The sequence below is a fragment of the Eschrichtius robustus genome, chromosome 4 (assembly GCF_028021215.1).
Source record: "Eschrichtius robustus isolate mEscRob2 chromosome 4, mEscRob2.pri, whole genome shotgun sequence".
Lineage (NCBI taxonomy): Eukaryota > Metazoa > Chordata > Mammalia > Artiodactyla > Eschrichtiidae > Eschrichtius > Eschrichtius robustus.
The window spans coordinates 6,828,346-6,855,000 of NC_090827.1; the positions used below are offsets into that span (position 1 = coordinate 6,828,346).

General features: G+C 35.8%; 1 protein-coding gene across 1 annotated transcript in view; it reads right to left on the minus strand.

Annotated features, from left to right (window-relative positions):
• Nucleotides 1-767: 767 nt before the first annotated feature.
• NAF1 (nuclear assembly factor 1 ribonucleoprotein) overlaps nucleotides 768-26,655 on the minus strand; it is a 40,772-nt gene continuing 14,884 nt past the window's right edge. Inside the window, exons 3-8 of the mRNA XM_068542032.1 lie at nucleotides 22,560-22,653; nucleotides 19,381-19,463; nucleotides 14,009-14,169; nucleotides 11,022-11,073; nucleotides 7,766-7,868; nucleotides 768-1,630 (exon numbers count right to left, since the gene is read on the minus strand). Of these exons, the coding sequence (XP_068398133.1) occupies nucleotides 1,170-1,630; nucleotides 7,766-7,868; nucleotides 11,022-11,073; nucleotides 14,009-14,169; nucleotides 19,381-19,463; nucleotides 22,560-22,653 (954 nt within the window). The 3' untranslated portion in view covers nucleotides 768-1,169. The remainder of the gene's footprint in view (nucleotides 1,631-7,765; nucleotides 7,869-11,021; nucleotides 11,074-14,008; nucleotides 14,170-19,380; nucleotides 19,464-22,559; nucleotides 22,654-26,655) is intronic.

Genomic DNA, 26,655 nt, shown 5'->3' on the forward strand with positions numbered 1-26,655 from the left:
AATTAGCAGATTACCCCAATGTGCATACAAGTACTATTTTGTAAGAGTGCCAAGGAACGAAAGATTGAAAAACACCAGTTTAGTAGAAAGTGCTGGTCTGAGAATCAGAACTAGGTTTAACTCCTTGCCACCTCACTGGTGACCTTAGTGACTTAACTTCCCTGGAGCCCCTAGTCAGGCTGCTCCATACTTATTAAATTAGGACTAGTTTAGGCTACTCCCAAGGCCTCTTCTATCTCTAAAATTCTGTAATTTCCTTACGTTTATGTTTCATGAGTACATGAATCATGTAAAATAATACTCACTGGTTATTTAATTAAAAACTCTAAATTCAGTCTGTCGTTCAACAGATATTTATTAAGTACTTAATCTGTGCCAGGCATCCAAGAATCTGGGAAACAGATATGGAAGACACAGTCTCCTAGTGTGGCGGTAAATACATGTTACTGTGAATAAATAACATATTTTATTGTGAATGATCCTTGTGTCTCTTTACGTGGTTAAACAGTAAAGACTACTGGATCATGCCCAAATAATGGAAATTTGCATAGATAATGGAAAGCCTGCCTGTGCAAAACTAATAAATATTAACTTTAATTATAGACATGGCTTCTGCCAAGACATAAGGCTTTTCTTCTTTGTACCCTTCACTTGCTTTAAAAAAAAAAAAAGTTAGGACGTTTACATTTATTGGTAAACTGCATTTACAATGAAAATCAATTTTCAATGTATAAGTTTATAAAAATAGTTTATTTTAAAGACTCTCAATAGGACTTAACATCTTATTTTCAGATATACCAAAAACATAATATACTCAGTGCATTTTAACCCATGATGAAAGTTGCTCCAGATCTATTATTATTAGATCTACACATACTGTTTAACTGGGTAGTGTTCAAAGTTTTAATACCACATAATTGGATTCCCCCCCCACAAGTTTAATGTTAAATTTTCATGAATACAATTTCACAAAGATTATAATATATATCAACTTACAACTGAAGGAACCATTTAGTAATTTACAATGCTTTCAAACTCTAGCTACATGATCTCTTTTTTTTAAAAAAAAAATCCTTCCTATATATATGTATGTGTGTGTGTGTGCGCGCGCGTGCGTGTGTGTATATATATATAAAAGTCCACATTTCTCAGGAAATGCATACGTCCACCTAATAGTAAGGACCAAAATGAGAAGCATTACTATCTCCAGAAGAGGGGGGAGGCAGAGGTGGGGGGGGCGGAGGTGGGGGGAGGGAGTACGGTAGGGGAATTAACAGGTGAGGCGCCACAGCAGGGGCAGCCCAGCCCATGTTTGCAGATGCAGGAGGTGGTGGCAGGGGTGGTGGAGGGGGAGGGAGTGAGAAGTTATGCATGTCAAACCCGGGAGGAGGGAAGGGATACTGTGGCATCATAGGGCCGTCCTGTCTCTGGGGTGGAAATCCTGAAGTCTCCTGAGGTACCATGTGCTCTGAGTTATAAAACTGTGGAGGTGGGGGCCTGCCAGGACAAGACCGAGGATATCTGCCCCGGGAAAACCCTCGTGTGAATTCTCTGCTGTGATATCCTTTTGAAGGCTCTGAAGCAGAGTTATGAACATTCCAATTCTGATGTACTTCTGAAAAACCTTCACCTTTGGGGAAAAAAGCATAAAAACAAAATTAAAATTAACTTTAATACATCAAAAAACACTGTTTAAAATTTCAATAATTTCTTCTTTAACTTCCAGTAGACCTTACAGTAATTACAATTTTATAAGGCTTAAAATTATCAATTTTAAATGAATCCAAAAGGCCAGAGATCAGGAAAGGGAAAGCAAGACAAAACTTTGAGACAATAACCAGTTGATTTCAGCCAAACACCACAGAGAAAACTGGACAGGAACCTCACTCACACTCTCAAAGGCTGAGTAAGGGGCTTGGCTAGCCCTCCCAACCAGGGTGGTCAGAAGAGGCTGAGCAGGGAGCCAGTTTCCAGCCTCCCCTCAATGACAATGGGGAACCTGGACTTGCATCTCCACCAGCAGTAACACAGTGTTCCTCCACTTCCTGTACTTGGGGTGGAGTCAGAGAAAACCTAGGAGAGTCAGGACTTTCATCAGTGCCCAGCATAACGAGGCCATCCCCCATGGTGTCAGGAGCAGTAACGAGGCACTCTTACCCCCACCAGACACAAGAGGAGGCCTGCCCGCGTGCAGCAGTAATGATTCACCCCCGGCTTCAGATGTCAACAGAAGTTATGAAGAAAAGCTTAACTCCTATCCCCACCTGGTAGTAATAGTAATAACGCAACCTCCTTCCTTTCCCCGCCAGAACAGTTTTAAAAACAAAAACAGCATAATAACTAATATGTCCACGTTTCAATTAAAAACCACTCGTCATACCTAGAACCACGAAGATTTGAAACTCAATGAAAAAGGAAAACTAATTGAGGCCAACATCAAGAAGACAAAGATGTTAGAATTATCAGAGAAATGTTTTTAAGTAGTCATCATAAAAACACTTCAATAAAAAATTAGGAACACACTGAAACAAAACAAGGAACACACTGAAACAAAAAATAGAAAGTCTCCGCAAAAAAAAAAAACAAAAAAACAAAGAAAAATAAATTTCAGAACTGAAAATTTAATAATCAAAATTAAAAACTGAAGGGAGGGCTCAACAGTAGAATGAAGGGACAGAAGAAAGAAGATAGAACAACAAAAAGTATCTAGTCTGAAAAGAAGAAAGGAAATAAACTGGGGAAACAATGAACAGAGAGCTTCAGTGATCTGTGGGACTGTAACAAAATAACTAATATTTACATCTTCAGAATCCTAGAAGGAAAGGAGAAGAAAAATGAGGGAGAAGATGTACTTCAAGAAATAATGACTGAACACTTCTCAAATTTGGCATAAGACATAAACCCAAAGATTCAAAAAGCTAAACAGATCTCAGTTAGGATAAACCCAAAGAAGTCTACACCAAGACACATCACAAACTTTTAAAAACTAAAAACAAAGAAAAAACATGAAAGCAGAGGAAGAGAGAAATGATACCTTATCCACATGAAAAAAACAATTTGAATGACAGTAGATGTCTCATCAGAAACCATGGAGGCCAGAAAGAAGTGGCACAACATTTTTCAAGTGCTGAAAGAAAACTGGCAATCTAGAATTCTATACTGAGTGAAAATATCCTCAGGAAAAAGGGAAATCAAAGACTTTCTCAGATGAAGAAAAGCTAAGAATTTATCTCCAGCAGACCTACCCTAATAGAATGACTAAAGCAAGTTCTCTAAACAGAAACAATAAAAGAAAAGACTGTAAGGCATCCGGAAGCAAAGAAGAACAGAGTAAGCAAAAACAGGAGTAAATACAATAGAATTTCCTTCTGTGACTGAGTCTTCTAATTATGTTTGATGGCTGGAACAAAAATTATAACTGCTGATGTGATTCTTACTGTATACATAGGAAACAATTAAAGCAATTTATACTATTAACAAGGGAAAATAAAGGGACATATAGAGAGGCAAGGTTTCTACACTGCACTCAAACCAGTAAAATGACAATAGCAGATTGTGATAACTTATGTATATAAAATTTAAGACCTAAAGCAACCACTGAAAGAAAACCATACTAACTGATACAATCCACACTGCAGATAAATGCAAATGGAATTCTAAAAAATGTTATAGCAACCACAAGCAGGCAGAAAAAAGACAACAGAGAAATAAAAACTAGAGAGAATACAGAAAAACACAGATTTAAAGCCCTAACATATCAATAATTACATTAAATATAAATGGTCTAAATATACCAATTAAAACACAGAAGTTGGCAGAGTGGATTAAAAAACATAACTACAATCTACAAGAAACATTTCAGATGATCCAGTCACGTTGAAAGTAAAAGGATGGAACAAGCTACAATATGCAAACATTAATCAAAAGAAAGAAGGGTTAGCTATATTAATATCAGATAAAACAGGCTTCAGAGCAAAGACTGGGACATTTTATAATGATAAAGGGGTCATCTACCAAGAAAATATAGTAATCCTAAATATGCATGCCCCAACCACATGCTCTCTCAACAACTGACAAAACAGCTATACGGAAAATCACTAAGGCTAGAGAAAATTTCAATACCACCAACAACTAACAAGATCTAATTGACATTTATAGAACACTCCACCACACAACAGCAAAATATACATTACTTTCAACCGCCCAAAATCATATTCCTAGATAGACCATATTCCATAAAACTTTTTAAAAAATGTAGAATTGAAATCATACAGATTGTGTTCTCAACCCCCAATGGAATCAAAAATAGAAATCAATAACAGAAAGATTACAGAAAAATCTCCAAACACTTGTAAACTAAATAATACTCTTCTAAATAATCCATTGGTCAAAGAGGATGTCTCAAGGTAAATAAAAACAAACAAAGGAACGTTAAGCTAAATCACAATAAATAAAACACACCAATATCTGTGGAACAAGTTTAAGCAGTAAAGTCTTAAATAAATAATATAAGCTCCCACCTCAAGAACCTAGAAAAACCAGAACAAAATAAACCCAAAGCAAGCAGCAGAAAGTTAATGATAAAGAGCTGAAAGAATGAAACTGCAAATAGAAAAACAATAAAGAAAATTAAATGACATAAAGAACTGGCTCTGTGAAAAAGCAACATAATTGGCAACCCTCTAGGCAAAACTGACAAAGAAACAGAAGACACAAATGATCAATATCAGGAAAAACATCAAAAGGATGTCAAGGCAATATTGTAAACAACTCTACACACATTACTTGACAAATTAGATGAAATGGACCAATTCCTTGAAAAACACAACCTACTATAATCTATCCAATGTGAAAAAGATATCACTATTAAGGAAATTGAACTTGTAATTAAAAGTCTCCCAAAAAAAGATATCTCCAGGCTGAGGTGATTCACTGGAGACTTTTTACCAAACATTTAAACAATTAACACCAAATCTACAAAATGTTTTCAAGAAAATAATAAAAAAAAAAATTCCCAAGTCATTTTATGAAGCTAGGAGGAAGCTTCTGCTGACACCAAAACCAGGTAAAAAAATGAGAGGGACAGAGAGAGAGAGAGAGGGAGAGAGAGAGAGAGGGAGGGAGAGAGAGAGAGAGAGGGACGGAGAGAGGGAGAGAGAGGGAGAGAGGGAAAGAGGGAGAGAGAGAAAGAAAAGAAAGAAAGAAAGAAAGAAAGAAAGAAAGAAAGAAAGAAAGAAAGAAAGAAAGAAGAGAAAGAAAGACCAATATCCCTCATGAATATAAACATAAAAATATGTATCAAAATATGAGCAAAATTCAATAACATATACAAAGAATTATACACCATGGTTTATTCCCATGATGCTCATTCAATATTCTAAAACCAATGTAAGCTACTTTATTAACAAGGTAATGAAGAAGTCATGTGATCTTATCAATCAATGCAGAAAAACAATTGTCAGAATTTAAAAATTTGACAAAATGCATGATTCCTGAAAAAAAGCTCAGGGAAAACAGAACTAGACAGAAACTTCCTCAACTTGAAGAAGGACATCTACAGCACCCCTACACCTAACATTATACTTAATGGTGAAAGACTGAATGTTTTCCTCTATGACCAGGAACAAAACATATTTACTCAATATAGTGCCAGAAGTTATAGTTAGTAATGGTGAGAAAGAGAGCTAAATATGCATACAAACTGCAGGGGCGGTGGGGGGGGGGGCATTGTTCTTATCTGCCACTGACATAACTGTCTACATTGAAAATCTCAAGGGAGAAACTCCTAGAACTAGTGAGTTCAGCAAGCTCACAAGACACAAGCTAAACATACAAACAATAATTGTATTTCTGTATTCTAGAAATGAACACGAATTTAAAATGCAACATCATTTACAATGATTCCCCAGAAATGAAATACTCAGGTGTATATCTAACAAAAAAATGTACAGGACTCGCATTCTGGAAACTACATAATGCTGGTGAAAGAAATTAAAGAAGATCTAAATTAATGGTGATGTATACCATGTTTGTGGAGTGGAAGACTCAATACAGTTAAGATGTCAATTCTCTCCAAACCAACATACAGGTTTAACCCAATTCCTATCAAAATCCTGGCAAGACCTTCTGCCAATATAGGGAAGTTTATTCTAAAATTCATATGGAAAGGCAAAGGAACTAAAATGGCTAAAATAATTTTGAAAACTTTCAGAAAAAAAAAAAAGAGAGAGAGAAAATCTTTCAAATGTAGGTCTAGGAAAGAAATTCTCAGACTCCATAAAAGCAAAGCAGATAAACTGGGCTTCATCAAAATAAAAAATTTTTGTTCTGCAAAAGATCCTTTTATGAGGATGAAAACACAAGCTATAGACTGGAAGAAATTATGTACAAACTTTCATAACTCAAGAGTAAAACACAGAAACACAATTAGAAAATGGGCAAAAGACATGAACAAATACGTCACTGAAGAGATACACAGATAGCAAATGAGCTCATGGAAAGCTGTTCAATATCATTAGCCATTAGGAAAATGCAAGTTAAAAATCACAATTACATATCATCACATACCTATCAGAATGGCTAAAATAAAAAATAATGAAAATACCAAATGCTAGTGAGAATGCAGACAAACTGGGCCACTCATACATACACTGGTGACAGGAACCTAAAGTGGTAAAGCCACACGAAAAACAGTGTGGCAGTTTCTCAAGACACTAAACATGCAACTACAGTGGAGCCTTCAAATAACATGTGTTTGAACTGCACAGGTCCACTTATAAGCAGATTTTTCTCAATAAATGCGTACTATACTATCCAGGGCTGGCTGAATCCATGGACACATCACCGCAGATACAGAGGACCAGCTGTAAGTTATACACAGATTTTCAACTACCTTGGGGTGGGGTGTGTGTGTGTGTGTGTGTGTGTGTGTTTGTGAGTGTCAGTGCCCCTGACCCCAAAGTTGTCCACTTGTCCACTGTATCATATAACCCAACTGTACTCTTGGACATTTATCCCAGAGAAATGTGAAAATTTGTGTTCACATAAAAATCTGTACACAAATGTATAAAGCAGCTTTCTTCATAAAACCCCAAACTGTAAACAACCCAAATGTCTTTCAATGGATGCACGGTTAAACCACCTGTGGTATATTCACACCACAGAATATTACCCTGGAATGAAAAGAAACTTGATATATACAACAATCTAGATGATTTCCAGAAAACTGTGCTCAGTGACAAAACCCAATCACTAATTTATATAACCATCCTTGACAGGACAAAATACATTACAGAAATGGCACACAGATCAGTGGTTGTCAGGAGCTGAGGAAGAGGTAGGAGGGGGGAAGGGGATGTGGATATAAAAAGGCAACATGAAGACTTCCTTCTGTGATTGCATTATGTCAACAGGAAATAAAACACCTTGATTTTAGCTTAAGCACCATATCATTTAATTCTAAAAATGGAAGCAAACAGCTTTCTAAAAAAAAAAAAAAAAGTACTGATGAGTACAAATGATTCTACCAAGGCTTAGCTTGCCTTTTACCCCTAGGAGCCAAGTTTACACCCACGAGCCTGAAAAGCCACCAATGAACATCCCCTGTCACTCCCCCACCACATCGCATCTGTGTAACGCCTCCAATGCTGGCCAGATGCCAGAGCGTAAAGACAGGACCCCAGATGTTCCCTCAGTTTTATTACTGAGGAACTTATATAGATGTAAATGAAGATGAAAAAATGACTATATATTACATTTAACTCACCTGGTTCATTAAATTCAGATCTGAATTTTTTGCGGCCTTGAATCTGAGATTTTTTTCTCTGTTTGGCTTCTTTTTCCTTTTCATCATCACTGAAATCTAAGGCCTTGCACAGAAAAATAGACAGATTTATGTCACATGCATTTACCAATTCAATGGTACATATTTAACAGTGACCCTGACAGAAAAGTTACACTTTTCAATACTTAATATTTACCAATAATATTCAAATCAGACATGATAGAAAAATAAAATATTTTTTGATAAATGCCTAATGACTCTAACACAGAAGATGAGTACTGAAGGTTTTTTTATATTGTTTTGTTTTGAATTCCTAGAAAGTTTCAGATAGGTAACTTTAAAATGCTGATCTTAAACACCCTTCAGATATGGGTATTCCCTAGCTAGAAATCTGACTTCCAGCTTAGAGTCACGATTCATCATAGTGCCAGCTGCCAAACAATTCTAAAGACAGGAGTAGTTAGGAATAAGCAAATACATAAATTATCAGATCTAATATAAAAATGGAAGTGAATGTTATACCCTTCATTCATTCAAAAATTCACACACACCCATTATATGCCAGGCACTGTTTTAAACACTTTATAGGGATTAATTATTTTAATAATACAATGTCAGGTATAATAAGGGATATAAATAAATAATAAGGCAAAGTAAGGGTGGGGAAAATCACTAGGATGCTCTTTGGATAGGAGTGTAGGAAAAGGCTTTGATAAGTAGATACACGAATGACCCAACTTCCAAGAAGAAATCATTTTAAATTACAAGAGGGAAAATTCAGATGTTACTAAGAATTGGGATCCACTGTTATAACCTACCAAAAACCAAGACCTATTAGCTACGTATAACTTCTACGATTTCTTGGAATTCAGGTATTTTACTATCCTATTAATTTCAGAAAATAATGACTATGTTTCGTTAAAAAAATACAAAAGCAGGGTCACTGTGTATACATGTGTTCCCTAATTAAAAGGAAGAAATAAAATACATATGAAAGTTTCTGTTCGGTATTTTCAGTATGGTCTTGCTGAAATATATTCTAGATTGAATCTTCCATGAACCAAGAGTTGATATGCCTCAGAATCTATAATCAAATTCAAAAACATCAACTAATTTTAGTACCTTGAAACACATGACCTTTTATTACTGATCTTTAATGTGCTAAAATTTTTAAGCTCATGTTAAATTTGGTACTGAGCCAGACACTAGAAAGTACTGAGACCAGATGGAAGACACTGCTTTCTCTGAAACAGTTCAAACAAGAAAATAGATAAATAAGCCAATAAACAAGCGCTGTGACAGTGCTCTGGGATTATGGGGCTACGGAAAGAGGAAAGAGGGCAAGGAAGGCTTGATATGGGAGCCCCAGGTTGAATCTCTGATGATGAGTCAGCAATGAACAAGGGGAAGGAAGCTTTTGGGGAGTGGGTTACATGTGCAAAGGCACCGTATATTAGAGAAGTGCAAATGGTTCTCTAAGGCAAAGCGAAAGCTTCTTACACAGCAAACTCTGAGATGATGAAATTGGAGAAGTTAATAAAGACCCTTATGGGGCCAGTTTAAATAACTGGGCATTATCCTAAAAAGCAGGAGGACACCATTGTAAAGCAACTATACTCTAGTAAAGATGTTAAGAAAAAAGAAAAAAAAAAAAAAAAAAAGCAGGAGGGATGTATTAAAGGATCTTAACTGGCAATGGTTTATTTTAGAGTGACTACTTTGGCAGTATTTTGCTACCACCTCACAAAATCATAGAAAAATTCACATTTTTCTTATATATAAATTAATTTAAATTTGCATTCACTGAACACATTTATTCAACTCAAATTATGTATTCATATGTTAGAAACGGATGTGGAGATGAATAAGATGTATTCACTATTATGCTCCTTTATCCAAGTTCAGTATTTCCTGTTTTCAGGGCATGATTTTTTTTTTAAGTTTACACCCCACAAATTCCAAATTCTAGTCTACGATTAAGACCAGGCAATAATCCTATACTACAAAATCTGATCATTATGAAAGTTAGAATCTCAGAGTTTCTCATATTACAGAAATAGAGACATCCAGTCAACTACTTGGAAAAAACAATTCCCATAAACTATGTTGTGATTTAATTTTAAAATTAACCCAATCAAACCAATTTTATAAACTATTAACAATTCCATAATTAACAACTTTAATGCTTAGGTCTAAAACAACAGGGATGTATTAGAATATCTGGATTTCACAAGAAATATGTTTCAAGACCTTTGTGAATCCCCAAATACTTTTAAGATGTCCTGAACATAACTAAGAACATTAAGTGAATCTTCAGGGTCTTAGTGGAAATCACATGTACACATGACACAAATCAGAAAACAATCCCATGGCAGTGTGGATACTAAACTAGGACTGCTCATTGGCTAAGTGACTATGTAAGTGGGCACTCCCTGACTCATGCTTCAGCAAAATCGGAAATTAACATAGACCATGAACCTTCAGCACTGTTTGAGAACATCTAAAATGACCAAAATTAAATCTGAAATACCAAGAATTTACAAAACTGAGAAACTTCATCAGAACTACTGAGCACATTTAAAAACTCCCACTTATAATAATTACAATTCTTCTTTTATATTGTATAAATTCACACTATTTTAATAAACATATACACTCACTGCTGTAATTTTCATATTTTAATAATTTAAAGACCATATATATCAAGCTACTTAGAGACATAAAAATAGTCTTGCTGGCATAGATTTAAGAAAGAAATACAAGAACACTCTTTTTAGGAAGGTAATTATACTGTAAAAAATGGAGAAGTAGGCAGACTGTAATGATTTTGTACCTCCAAAAGAAAGGCAGCTTATTAAAAGCACCATCAATAAATGTGATGGTGTATAATCACATCCCACATGGTGAACCTACTAAAGGAAACAAATTTTTTTTTAATAATGACAATTCTGCCTTTGCCAGGCCTCAACGAAATTGATAAAAATAGGATATTTTAAGGAAAATGATAAGCTGATAATTATTAAAATGTGACTGACTGAAAATTTTTTTTCCTGAAATGATCACAAACTCTGGGCGGTATAAAAGCCGTCTGGGACAGGCGAGAGCACACAGGCTGGCAAGAGGCAGTGTGACTGGTGAGCAGCCTTGAGGACCTCCTTCAGGCCAAGAACGATGGGTTTATAAGACGGAGCCCTACCTTCCTCTCTCAAATACTGTGTAAAAAGACTTATACGTGTACCTCTGGTGGTGGTTCTTGATCATTCTTCCATGATGCATCTGATCCCCTATCCCTAGGGGGAAAAAACAAAGGTCAAAGGGTCAAGGTACTTACTAAGATTTTGTTAAGTGCTTATAACCTAATAGTACGGAAAATAATAAAGTACAAGACCTAAGCTCAATCTTAATTTGCAATATACATGAAAAGAAGAGCAAAGAATAAAGGCTCATTTTTGTGTTCTTTACCTCATTTAAGAAGATGTGGGAAAGGCACACGTAAATATTAGGAGCGGGGAATCAGAATGAGAGGCCAAGGCTGTGTTGTGCAGGACAAAGTGGTTCTGCAGTTCCTAAGTAGCTCCAGATGCTCTGACTTTGACGGATAGTTTCATGATACCTGAGCTCAGCCCATAAACTTCCTTCAACAGATGCTTAAACAATACCACAGGTCAAAATGCTGTTCCAGGTGCCAAGGACACAAAAATGAATACGAGGCATTCCCTTGTCTAAGACTTTACAGGTTCAACAACAGAGATCACAACATGAAATTCTTCTTCCTCAATTCACCTGAGGAATATCAACGATACTCCCTGAGTAACCAAGGCTTGCTCTAAGACTGCCTCTCAAAGAAGAGAGGGTGAGACAAAGGATATCTAGTTTGGGGAGGAGGAGGAGCTTTGAAGATTCTGAAGGACAGTATAATCACAAGCATTAACTACTTTTGGTGGAAAGTTTTACACTCTATGACCAACAAAAGCACACAAATCTATTATAAGTACAATTATAATTTCTGAAATCTCATTTTTAATCTTATCTGGTTAATCCTCTTGATTTCAGAGTTTGACAATATTTGTTATTCAATTACATTAAAATATTACAAGGTATTAGGAGATTTTGTCCTCACTGCTTGAAACCAAATCTCAAAAATAAATGGAAGATTCTCAGGAATTAATTCATTAAAATCATTAATCCATTAATCCACAATCCATTAAAATCAATTTACAGATGTCTGTGGGCTGGCACAACATGAAATCATTAAGTCTGCTCTAAAATTTTAATTCAGAATTTTGCCATTATATACGATTTATATCAATGATTTTTCTGCTTTTAATTATCATCTTACGCCCATGCATTTATCATAGCTCCAGGACTCCTTTTTGTATGGATACCATCTGATGGCCTGCAGTGCCCTTAGTGTGGGATCTTAAAGATATAAATGGTAAAAGCTCCCCAAGTAGGGCATCACCACAGAAAATCAAAATCTACTATAGAAAAGATCAAGCAACATTTCAAACAGCATCTTTAACAAAAGACTAAGTTCATGGGAAGCTAAGATTAAAATAGCCTTACTAGAAGAAGGTAAGCTGGAGAGAAGCTAAACTTCTCCACCTCAAAGGCAAAGGAGTCCCCATGACTGACCCAAAATATGCAGTCTAGAACAGAAGTCTTTGTCAGGCTGGGTTTCTGCAGGGTGGGCTCAATTTCCCAATTCTTTAGTTTCTTGTTCTTTCTTTCAAGGACAAAATTCTTGTGCTTGCAAATCAGTACAAAGACTGCTTCTAAATCTATCTAAAAACATCTTCAGAAAATCTTTTCAACCTATCAACTTTTAGCTAAAATATTTTATCTGTTAAAAGCAAAATATATGGCACATCCAGAGCAACAGCCTAATATTCAAACAGAATGAAATGCTAATTATTTAAGGCATGATTTTAAAACATACTAAAATCTTTATGACTTTGTTGTCTATTTAATTCACCTTTCTTGTCAACATTTAGAAAAACTAACCTTATGCAGCCTGAAGAACACCTTAAGTTCCTTCAGATAATCGTGTGGATTCTTAAAACATGAGTTTAATCAATTATCAGGAATAAAATGTTCATCTCATTTCAGAAATTATTTCCAATAACTGAAACTCAGACTGGATTTAATATGTAGGTGGTAGAGAGGCCTTCTCGTGGCCTGCAGCTGGGACTGGTACCAGGGTTTGACAAGCACCAGGGTTACTACTCACTGTTAGCTCCTGCAAAAACCACACCCCTAATGCTTCACCTGTATTTCAAGTTTCCAACTGAAAGACAGCTAGATCTCAAAGGGACTTTTGTGTCAAACTGAGTGCAAGGTCTTTCCAGATTTAAGATCTACTCTCTGCCAATCCCTTGCAGTCTTTTCTTCTGCCCTTAACTGGGCAATATTTTTATTGGCTCATATTCATTACATCCTTCCAAAGCATTTAACTTATGTTTATAGAAAAAGCTATTCTACTGGAATTCGCATATCACTGGTTTGTGCAAAAATTAATTATGTAATTATAATAAAAAAACCTAACTGACATAAACAGCTCTACAGCTAACACCTGGTGACACAATTTACACCTGGCAGATACAGAGCTCATCGGTGGGAACAGAAATATTACCAGACACATGCCACAGGCATCATACAGCATATTTCATACAGCATCCAGACAGAATGGAGACCACTGGTTCGTTGGTGAAGTCAACCCTGTTAACCATGGCTTGATACACAACACACATTTTAGTTCTCTCTTCTATTAAGTTTACAATTTATAAGTAACCTGAAATTTACTCATTTTCTTTTTTCTTCTTGAGAATTACCGTTTCATTAAATAGTGAAGCCTATGAATGTAATCCAAAGAAATTTTTATTTAAAATGGAAGTTTTTTTAAAAAAAATTATAATACTAATAGTAAAGTAGCATATATATGAAAGAAGGTACATAATGGAAAAAATAATGAATTAAAATTGACAAAATGTATATGGCCCAAACATGCTCTTACTAGTTGATCATGTCATTTTGGGCAAAAGATACAAATGATCTCGACCTATAAAGTCTGATAACAATTGTAGCTTTCAGAGATGTTACCAGGAAGACAAATTAACTCTGTTAGATCGATAACGTTTTAACTACAAGAAACTACATCACTGAGAATTACTCCTAAAACATAAACATTAGATAAGCAAAGAAATAGCATGCCAATAAAGTACTTACTGTTTAAGTCTTTCTGTGAATATATATTGGGTGAAGTCTTTCATTGATGGAGCAAAATACATAGTGTCCTTTATTTTAATACCTTTATTCTCAATGTGCTCTGAAGAATTAAACCGTAACACATAAAATGGGTGCGCGACAGGTCCAAATATCTCAAATATCTATGAAAGAGAAGAAACATAAAGTTCTCCTTTAACTGCAAAATAAAGAAACCCGATAAATGTTTTCAAAGGTAATGCTGTCAATATAAAACCAATAAAAGTTTAAGTCATTTCTGCGTACTCATAAAGCCTTCATATTTTGATCATAAATGCATTAGCTTATTCCAGATTTCCTTTCTATGAATCTAAAATAACTGTAACAAGTTTGTTCCTTGCTAAATTTAAATCATTTTGGTGGTACCAACTACCAACTAGATGCAAATAATAAATTTTTGTTTTTGTTACTGCTCATTTAAGTTATAAGATACGAACAAAAGAATTACAGTTGGTAACGTTTGAGAAATAAAATGCTGTCATTTTAAATCTTATGAAATGGAACTTTTTGATTCTTTTAGATTCAGTCACTTCTGCTGTTTCCATAGAGCTGTTAACATTTTTATAATATTAAACGACAACATTTTTAAATTCAAAAAGTAGTAAAGTAGATTTAAACTTGAAATTGTTTATTTCTCAAAAACCAAAGATACCATACAGCCTTTAACTTTTATGTAAAGGAACTGCTTTTAGCATATCTATTATTTTATTTTTGAAAATGTTTTATAAATGATGAAAGGGAGCCTCTTGATTTCAAACTCTTCCCAATATAAAGGCCTGAGTTTTTAAATATGTTTCTGATAATAAAGGTACATTATAGAAACTAGACCATGATCAGTATCAGTGTAGATTTTTCCAGTCATTTTCCTATTAATAATTTTTTTTCTTTTGAGACTGTATCATACTTTTGTATATTGCTCCATTTTAACTATTTTTTTAAATTGAAGCATAGTTAATTTACAATGTGTTAGTTTCAGGTGTACATTAAAGTTATTCAGTAATACACGTGTGTGTGTGTGTACTCTTTTTCAGATTCTTTTCCATTAGATTATTACAAGATGTTGAGTACAGTTCCCTGTGCTATACAGTAGGTCCTTGTTGTTTACCTATTTTATATGTAGTAGTAGTGTGTATCTGCTAATCCCAAACTCCTAATTTATCCCACCCCACCCCACTATCCCCTTTGGTAACCATAAATTTGTTTTCTATGTCTGTGAGTCTATTTATGTTTTGTAAATAAGCTCATTTGTATCATTTTTTAAGATTCCACGTATAAGTGATATCATACAATAGTTATCTTTCTCTGACCTACTGCACTCACTATGACAATCTCTAGGTCCATCGATGTTGCTGCAAATGGCATTATTTCATTCTTTTTCATGGCTGAGTAATATTCCATTCTAGGTATATACCACTTGTTTATCCAGTCATCTGTCAATGGACATATAAGTTGCTTCCACGTCTTGGCTACTGTAAATATAGTGCTGCTATGAACACTGGGGTGCATGTATCTTTTACAGTTTTCTCTGGATACATGCCCAGGAATGGGATTGCTGGATCATATGCTAACTCTACTTTCAGATTATTAAGGAACCTCCATACTGTTCTCCATAGTGGCTGCACCAATTTACATTCCCACCAGCAGTGTAGGAGGGTTCCCTTTACTCCACACCCTCTCCGGCATTTATTATCTGTAGAGTTTCTAATGATGGCCATTCTGACTGCTGTGAGGTGATACCCCATTGTAGTTTTGACTTGCATTTCTCTAATAATTAGAGATAGTGAGCATCTTTTCATGTGTCTATTAGCCGTCTGTATGTCTTCTTCGGAAAAATGTCTATTTAGGGCTGCTGCCCGTTTTCTGATTGGGTTGTTGATTTGTTTTTTTGATATTAACCTGTATGAGCTACCTGTTTATTTTGGAAATTAATCCCCTGTCAGTAGCATCATCTGCAAATATTTTCTCCCAGTCTGTAGGTTGTCTTTTCTTTTGTTTATAGTTTCCTTTGCTGTGCAAAAGCTTTTAAGTTTAATTAGGTCTCATTTGCTTATTTCTGCCTTTATCTCCATTACCCTAGGAGGCAGATCTAAAAAAATATTGCTGCGATTTATGCCAAAGAGTGTTTTGCCTATGTTTTCCTTTAGGAGTTTTATAGTATCCTGTCTTACATTTAACTCTTTCATCCATTTTGAGTTTATTTTTGTAATATGGTGTTACAGAGTGTTCTAATTTCACTCTTTTACATTTAGCCGTCCAGTTTTCCCGGCACCACTTAATGAAGATATTGTCTTTTCTCCACTGTAATATGCTTGCCTCTTTTGCTGTAAATTAATTGACCGTAAGTGCATGCGTTTATTTCGGGGTTTTCTATCCTGTTCCACTGATCTATTGCTCCCTTTTAAAACCTAAAGTTTCTTTAAGTTTTTTCATGTTAAATATATTCTTCATAAGCATAATTTCTGTGGCTATTTAACACTCCTTTACACATTTAGCAGAATTTATTTAATTTGTCTTATATTGTAGAACACTGAGACAGCTTCCAATTTGTTCAATGTAAGAACTGGTGCCCCATAATGAACACCTTTATCTGTAAATCTCTGTACTTCAGATTTCCTGAAAACTGATTTGTAAGGGACGGAATTATTGGAGCCAAAAGCATGAATATTATTAAAACTCTTGATGTAAGTTACTAAATAACTCTCCAAATACCTTAGACCAATTTAAACCAACTGCATTAAAAGTACCTACCTTATTACATCCTCAGTTGCTGATTTGTGATTGTTAAAGTTCTCCTTTGTTAAAAAGTAAAACAAAAAATAACAAAAACAAAACCTGTTTGAACAAATGCTCAAAACTAAATGCAAAGAAATTCAGGTTATATAGAAATAACAGGTGATATAGGTTGGTCACTTTTAAAAAATCCCCTAATATTGAAGAACTCAACATTAAAAATGGAATTCCATTCACTAATTATCAAGAGGAACTAATCATTATAAGGATTAAAGTGCAAAAGTAGAAATTCAAATCTGAGGTTGCCCTCCTTAAATCAGTGGGAAAGGGGGAGGAAGGTGGAAGGGGAAAAAAAATCAGACCACCTGGGTTGTAAACTCCACTTTGTTCCTTTTTAGCTATTGTGATTTTTGAGTAAATGGGGATAATTCCACTTCCTCACAGAGTTTCAGTGAATTTTAAAATATACACAAATTATTTGACACTGTAGCTGATCATTATTGTTATTGAAGAGGAGAGGGAAAAGGAAGGATGTGCAAAGGTTTAACATTAAAGGTAAAACCAATTTAGTGTCTGGATAAAATATGCTAAACATCTAAGAGATTCAATTTCATTTTCTGATCACTGGTTTGTTTAACTGATACTCTCAACCCTCTACACCTCCACCATTATCTTGGGGATTATTTCAAGGTGCTAAGATTTATAATCAAATATTTTTGAAAGACTTGTCACTTCTTGAATTTACAAAGCTTTCTACGTAAAATTTGGAGAGAGATTTAATTTTTCTTTCTAGACTTATACCACATAGCTAAAGTTAAAGATGTAAACGTTATATTTTTATCTGACTTGTTCCAAGGTCAAATGACAGAAGGGCTGAGTATTAATATTATTCAGGACTGAAAATTCAAATGTACTGGGGGATATAAGAAATGTGAGTTTAGAGGTTTTCAAAATTGGCAAAGTGTTGAGTATACTGAAATTGAAATTGTCTGAGTTAGCTATTAAAGAAAAAGGAACTGTCGTGAAAATCATCAATACAAGGAATCATGGAAATGATGAGTTTCAATTCCCAGTCAAGAAGAGCAGGAGGTGCACGTCCCTCGCCTCTGCTGCCTGGTCTCCCCCGAGGAGGCACGCCAGCCTGCCTGTGCATGCAGAGCTCCCTCCCAGCAGTCTCCACCCACTTCCACTCCCCTCTCTCTCAGCAGCCTCCAAGGTTAAGCCCCCCGAATCTCTCTAACCCCTTACAAAGGCACCAGCAGTAAACAGGGTTTGTTCTGTATTGCAGTACTTCTTCCTCTGAGTCAAAAGCACTGAGATCCATACGTGAAACAAAAGTACTAAGCCTCGGTATTTGAAAGGGAGAAAAGCACGGCACCATCCTTCAGGTATTAAAAAGTCTTTCTTCACTTTGCAAACTTTCTCAAGAATTGCCAAAAAGTATTAGCTCTAGACCCCAATTAATTCTGCTGCTGACTGCTTTGCAATCGTAAGAGACTCACTTCTCTTTGGTAAATTAGTCTGGTGGCCAGAAAGTAGGTAGTGCAGGGGGGCAGGACCCTGATAAAAGCCTGATCCCTTTCTAATTTGTGTTAGAATGGAACAGCAGGAAAAGCCATAGAAAAGGGAAAGTTATGTGAGTTGATCTAATAATATAGTTCAAAATACATGCTTTTTTCTGATTAAACACAAATTAATTATATCTCTCCGAACAAAAAAAGACACCAACTGTTGCTTATCTAGGAAAAACTAAACCCAGAAAGTTGCTTCTCCAAAGATAGCAGCTGGTTTCTTACCTGTTTGTTTTCAACTCAATACATATTTACTCAGCACATATAATTTACAAAGGATTGTACTACACACAGTGGGGAATCCCGAGGCGAATAAAACTCTGTCCCTGTTGCCAGAAAAAGAACACCTGGTTGGTATTTACATTCTTGATCTTGGACAGTTTTACGTCCTCTGCTGACCACTCTGAATTGCTATTTGCTGAGTAAAATGTGGGGTCTTTCCTCCCTCTTAAGGTTGGACGTGCAGCATGCGGGGTTGCTCCATTAGTCAGACGTGAAAAGGGACCCAACCTCTCGACGATACACACATTCATAATTCCCCAGGAAGTGCTTGCAGTGACACTTTCCTGCTATCACTGACATCTTTTTCCACTTGAAAAATTCCACTCTCAGCTTCCACCTGAGGAAGGCAAAGTCTAAAAAGTTTTAAGAGCCACTATTCAAAGGGCCTCACAAACCAAAAAAGTTTATGAACAACTAGGCAGTGGAAAGTCTCCAGCACCTAACTGAGTACCTGGAGGAACTGTGTCTTATTCAATACATAGACCCACTGCCTGGCAAACAACCTGACAAACATCAGGAAAAAACTGTATACATGTGTATTTAATGACACAAACAGCAAAGGATAATAAGCAGTGTTAAACCAATGTACAGACAGACACGAAGTACTGAAGAAAATCGGGAATGTACTAAAATTTGAGAGCTCTAGATTGCTCATGTACTAAAATTAATAAACTTTTTAAGATAGTGAAAGTCAGAAAAACCAATCAACAAAGACACAGGGTAATTAGTAGGATCTGAATATTTTTTACAAACCTTTCCTGCTGCCTGTCGATCACTTTTAAAAACTACAGTCTCCTCATTAACTGGAGGTACGTTATTCATAGATTCAATTATTACTGAAAAATGAAACAAAACAGATTATTTCAAGATTTAATCAGAAGATAATGCAGAATTTAAATGAGAATTTAGGCTTTAATTCCAACATAATTTAAAATGAAATTTAAGGTGGGATAATATACCTCAGTAACTATTCCTCTTGGATAAAAAAACAAAGTCTATTTATTACCAAGTAGCACAGGGAAATAAATTCTACATTATTTTATTTTATACGAAAGCTACAGTTCTAAGAAAAAAAAAAATTAAAGTACAAAATCTCACAGAAAATTGGAATCATCCATTAAGACAACAAATTCAAGCTGATCATTTTCTCAAGCAAGTGTTACCCAAAAAAGAATAATCTCACATTTAGTCACTAACTCCTGTTTTAGAAGAAATCAGTCTTCTTTCTCACCCTAGAAATTCTTTTCTGCAAAGCACTGATTACTTACTGATATATGAAAAAGTTAGATTTCACAAATACATTTTCCTCTGAACAGCTGAAGTAAGAATGATAGAACTCCCAGTAATTTTTATCATTTCCCTTCTCAAAAGGCAAAAAGCATTATTCCACTGGTCTGGCAGAATCTCCAATTCGTGTAAGTGCCACAAATGTCAAACAACCAATCTACCACAGCAAAGAGGAAAACAAACACATACACACCTCAGACAGACACACATACACAATAGGTTCTTAGAAAATTAAGGCGACAAACAAGAATACTCTGTCACATTAAACAGATAATGCCATCTCCACTTGGAAAATTAGTGGAAATACTGAAGTATTTCCACTTGAATATCCACTTGAAATATTAGTTCAGATTATTAAAATCCATTCAAAGATTTTCAATTGTATCCCAATTAATTTCAAGAGCTAGTGCTTCTAAGTTCTGAACATGCACATAAGGAACAGATCACAGGTCAACAATTTTTGAGTTAGATCTGCTCCTGGAATAAAGATGAAAAGGATAGGTAATAACAGTGAACACTGACAGAATTTATTCTCAATCTTCTCTCCCTCCCAATCCCCCTCTCAAGGAGTCAAAAATTACATGAAAATTAAAAATCACCTAATCCAAAACCCTCATTTTATAGAAAGGTAAGAAAACAGTACTCAAGAGATTAACATGATTACATAGTCAAATCCAGACAGAGCTACCACCACAACCTAGTGGACTAATACCTATTGTAATTTAAGGTGGGATAATATACACTCCTTTCTGTAAAAGGTCCAAATAACGTTAGATGTTTTAAGCTTTCAAAACAGAGTGTGCAACAAGCATGTATTGATACAACAGTAACATGTGCTGTTTGATTCATTACTCTTTATTCCCACCAGGTTGAAAATTTTGTTAGTCTATTAAGATGTGTTATTCAAAACAGTATCCTTGAAAAGCATTAGTCCATGTGTATCATATAGTTTACATTTCTCTCCCTTGAGAATAAACATTATGACCTAAATTTCTTCTATATACATCAAGTCCAATAAATTCCTGTCTGACTTATTTGTGCATATTAAATACCATAAGATAATTCAAAAACTAGTAAATGTAATGACTCGACAGTGATGTAAAGAGTTTTAATAATTATGATTTTTGTAAAAAAAGTTTCATTTTAATTGGAATTTTCATTAATAAACTGCAAAATTATATAAGAATTAACTTTTAAAATAGTGATATGGACACATAAAAAGATCAAAAGACAGATTTCCATTTCTACCATTGACTGATCACAAGAGCAAGTGACCTGAATTTTTCTATGTCCCTTTAAGTCATAAACTAAGGACTGGTAGACAATTTAGGTCTCTTTCCCTGTTCAAAAATCCTACGACTTTGGGACTTCCCTGGTGGTCCAGTGGTAGAGAATCCACCTTCCAATGCAGGGGACGTGGGTTCGATCCCTGGTCGGGGAACTAAGATCCCACGTGCCATGGGGCAACTGGGCCCATGTGCTGCCAATTACAGAGCCCACACGCTCTGGAGCCTGCACGCCACACTAGAGAGAAGCCAGCATGCTACAACGAAAGATCCTGCGTGCCACAACTAAGATCCGACACAGGGTCTTATTTTAAATAAATAAATAAAAGGTCTTTATTTTAAATAAATAAAATATTTTTTAAGAAATCCTATGACTTTGTCAACTCTGAGTCCTATTTTTAGGTGTCTATTACTAGAGAGGTAATGGTAGCGACATTAATTTCAAAGTCTCTCCTATACATACTTCACATCTTGGGGCTAAAAGAAATCTGTAGAATCTAGTTCCCCTGTATTCCAGTGGGTTCATATTTCATGATATTAATATCGGTGTTAAATCACAGAACTTTCTACTTTACATGTTTATAAGATAAAATCAAAGGCAATAGGCAGATTAACAGTCCTCTACCCACCACCCCACAAACAAAAAAAGACATCCACACCCTAATCCCTGAACCTGTGGATGTTACTTCACGCTAAAAAGGAGACTTTGCCGACGTGATTAAGGTTAAGGACCTTGAAACGGGAGATGATCCTGGATTACGTGGGTAGACCCCACCTAAGGAGTCCTTAAAAGCAGGGAACCTTTCCAGGCTGCGGTCAGAGGGAGATGTGATGAGGAAAGAAGGTCAGAGAGAAGCTACATTATGGGCTTTGAGAATGAAGGGAGGGGGCCATGAGCCAAGGAAGGCGGGCAGCCTCTAGATGCTGACAAGGTCAGGAATCTGAGGATTCTCCCTCAGAGCCTCCAGAGAGGAACTCAGCCTGATGGACCCCTTGATTTTAGCCAGTGGGACCCATATCACACTTCTGGCCCACAGAACTGTAAACTAATAAATGTGTTGTTTTAAGCCACTAAATTTGTAGTAATTTAACAGCAATAGAAAACAAATATACCAAATCAAAGAAATTCTGGAGAAGTATGTCAGTAAAAGCACACTTTAAATTTTTATAAAGACACTGTATTTATATATTACTTGTATAAGCAAAAACTGAATTTATCTGTTCAAACCTAATGACTGTAAAATGAAGTGTTATTACATCTTTCAGAGAAAATTTACCAGTCATAAAAGTCTTTGATTTCATTATTAGTACATGCTTGGATATAAATGATAATTTTTATAAATAAAAATATTTACATACCTAATTGTTCAATAATACTTGAAACCATCCCAAGAGGCTTTAATTCAATACCTTCAGGCAGAACAATAGTGAGTTCTTCAACAGAAGGTAGTTCCTGAAATATAAAAAAGCATTAACCTTCCTCCAGCTTCAACAAGTTAACATTTAAAAAAAGGACAGTTTCCATGTAGAGTGCTACACCCGTTTCTGAGACATAACATTAAGTACTTGTCATCTCTTGGATGTTGTCCTTTTTAGTGTCTGAGCATTTCTCCCCGCTTCAACATCTCCCCACCTAAGTGACTCAAGCGGTCTAGTGTCTACCCCCTAACCCATAAGAACACAGACCTGAATACATTCTAGATTTTTCTAATCATACTTGAACAAGAAACCACCCTCCCCCTACCCCCAAAAACTGCTGTTAAGGAATCCAAGGTAAAGAAAAGAGACAACTCACATAATAACTCCCAGAGACATTCCATTCGAAGAGAAATATTTCCAGTTTCTCCACAGAAGGAGAGTTCTCTGAGCTGCCTTAATGTGGTTGGTTAATTAATTTGACTGTGATTAAACATCTGAACAGAGAAACAGCTAACTTTTCTGGGGCTGTGTGAAAGAGATGAATTTCTGGCCTCTTCAAGAAAAAATACAGAATTCCTGGAAACAGAATGTAAGCTTCAGTCCAAAAAGTTGTGAAGGTGTTGCCTGATTATCTTCCCTGTCTAGGTTAAAAACCAAATTTTTTTTACATCTAAAGATTTCTCTTTTCTGACCCAGCTGCTAACTGAATGTCAGCTGCTACAGAAACTAGATACTGAAGTAGAGATGAACTTGAAGAGAAATCTAAGAATAAAGCAGACCTTAGGCTTTCAACTAAATAAACAGAGCTTTCTATTCTTCACCTTTGCTAAACGATCACAACTGACTCTTCGAAGGAAGTTTTTCCTTAAGAAGGGCTTGAAAGTGCAAAGATCTGATTAATGGCATGTTGGGGTTAAGTTTGAGAGAAAAAAGGTAACTTTTGGAGAAATGTTAGAAAAGACAGGAAAACCTCAATTATACAGTGCATTGCAGATGAGCATATCTTGGGTAATCATCTTCCTCTATGGGAACTCAAATCAAGGTTTTTAACAAAACCACTTAACCAGAGCGAAAGCATAACTTTCTTCTGCGGATGCGACCTGCCGATCAAGGAGTAGTTATGAAAAGCCACAGGAAGGGTCTCAGCCAACTCAATGCAGAAGACGTACCTCTGTCTGGTTAGCCTGGCCTGTGTGTTGAAGGAAGTGATTGTGTTTTATATGTCGGAATTTTCCTGAGTACTTTTAAGGAGAGGACGACCGCTTGTCATTTTATGATATTAAATATGAAAAGCCTTTTCTTGGCAAAGCCATGGTTTGAAAATGCCCCATGTGTGTATCAGAATAGAGAAGGGAGTTCAGTTGTTAGAACAAACTGGTCAATGTGGCATGGAACAGCCTTGTTTAAGAAGTTCTTAGCTAAAGAAACCCCGCACCCTATGAAATATGAGACTGGAGGACTATAATGCTGGGGGCTGCAGGCAGGAGGCTTTAATGATAGAGGGCAATGTGACAGGCATCTCACAAGGACGCTGGCTCCGGGAGTGGCACCTCCTACAAGAGGCGAATGGCATCTTCTAAGGCAGCAGCACAGTGATGAAATCTGCCCCGCTGCCTCACCAAATTATAGTAAGGTCTAGAGCAACAACTTTCCTTCCTTCTGGACTGCGATAAAGCCCGCTGGTTAAGTAAAGCCAGGACTGTGCAGGCAGAGGAAAGGAAGAAAAGAGGATGTGCTGTTAGATCTTTTATGAAAACCTCTGAACTGGGCAGGAGGGCAGATTGTATGCCGTTAACACTTAGGACACAAAATCAGCACTATTCTCAAATAAATAAATGCCATTTGACCACAAAATGGAAGGCTCCTTGTTTTGTGTGTTCTATTAGGAGGAATTTAAGGCCCATGCAATATAATTATGTTTTGGTACAAACCTAAACTCTGGTACTATTTTGATCTTTTTTAACTTTCAAGTACAAAAGTTATACATGTCCCTGTTTTTTTAAAAATAAAAACTGAAGTAGTATAGAAGGATACGAAGTAAAAAGCAAAAATTCCCCGCACCCTATTCCTTTCAACCTTCCAATTCCTCTCCATAGATAGCTGTTAACAGTCTTTCAAATACACTTACTAGACGGACACAAACTTAACATTTAACTTTGATATGTTTCACTTAACTAAAATACCCACATTGTAATATAAGCTATCCTTTTTATCTATTATATCTTCCACATCTTTCTACACCAAAACATAAGTATCTATTTTATTTAAACACTCTTACAGTGTTCCACTGTATAGATGTCCTATAATTAGTATACCAATCACCTGATACAACACTTATCTGCAGTTTTAATTTTTATCATTACACAAAATGATACAATGAACATTCTTTAAAACATATCTTTGTGTAACTCCTATGATAAATTCTTCTGAGTGGAACTGCTAGATCCAAAGGTATAAACATTTTTAATTTTGACAGAAACTGCTAAATTTCTTTTCAAAAAGGTTACATCAATTCACACTTCCATGAATGATATATGAGAGATTTTCCTACATCCTTGCCATCACTGAGAAGCAAACTTTAAATCTTTGCCCATCTGATAGGTCTAAAACAGTATCTTGCCTTAATTTGAATTTCTTCATTAATCAGGAAGACATGTTTCCTGGCTACCTGAGTGTGTTTATGAATTGCTTGTATACTTTATACACATTTCTTTTGGAAGGTTTATCTTTTTATCAATTTATAAGAAAACTTTGGGTTTTTAAGAAAATTTGCTCTAGATGGAGAGATATACCATGTTCCTGGATTGGAAGAATCAACATTGTGAAAATGACTCTACTACCCAAAGCAATCTACAGATTCAATGCAATCCCTATCAAACTACCACTGGCATTTTTCACAGAACTAGAACAAAAAATTTCACAATTTGTATGGAAACACAAAAGACCCCGAATAGCCAAAGCAATCTTGAGAACGAAAAATGGAGCTGGGGGAATCAGGCTCCCTGACTTCAGACTATATTACAAAGCTACAGTAATCAAGGCAGTTTGGTACTGGCACTAAAACAGAAATAGAGATCAATGGAACAGGATAGAAAGCCCAGAGATAAACCCACACACATATGGTCACCTTATCTTTGATAAAGGAGGCAAGAATATACAGTGGAGAAAAGACAGCCTCTTCAATAAGTGGTGCTGGGAAAATTGGACAGATACATGTAAAAGTATGAAATTAGAACACTCCCTGACACCATGCACAAAAATAAACTCAAAATGGATTAAAGACCTAAATGTAAGGCCAGACACTATCAAACTCTTAGAGGAAAACATAGGCAGAACACTCTATGACATACATCACAGCAAGATTCTTTTTGACCCAGCTCCCAGAGAAATGGAAATAAGAACACAAATAAACAAATGGGACCTAATGAAACTTAAAAGCTTTTGCACAGCAAAGGAAACCATAAACAAGACCAAAAGACAACCCTCAGAATGGGAGAAAATATTTGCAAATGAAGCAACTGACAAAGGATTAATCTCCAAGATTTACAAGCAGCTCAATAACAAAAAAACCAACAACCCAATCCAAAAATGGGCAGAAGACCTAAATAGACATTTCTCCAAAGAAGATATACAGATGGCCAACAGACACACGAAAGAATGCTCAACATCATTAATCATTAGAGAAATGCAAATCAAAACTACAATGAGATATCATCTCACACCGATCAGAATGGCCATCATCAAAAAATCTAGAAACAATAAATGCTGGAGAGGGTGTGGAGGAAAGGTAACACTCTTGCACTGTTGGTGGGAATGTAAATTGATACAGCCACTATGGAGAACAGTATGGAGGTTCCTTAAAAATCTACAAATAGAACTACCATACGACCCAGCAATCCCACTACTGGGCATATACCCTGAGAAAACCATAGTTCAAAAAGAGTCATGTACCAAAATGTTCATTGCAGCTCTATTTACAATAGCCAGGACATGGAAGCAACCTAAGTGTCCATCGACAGATGAATGGATAAAGAGG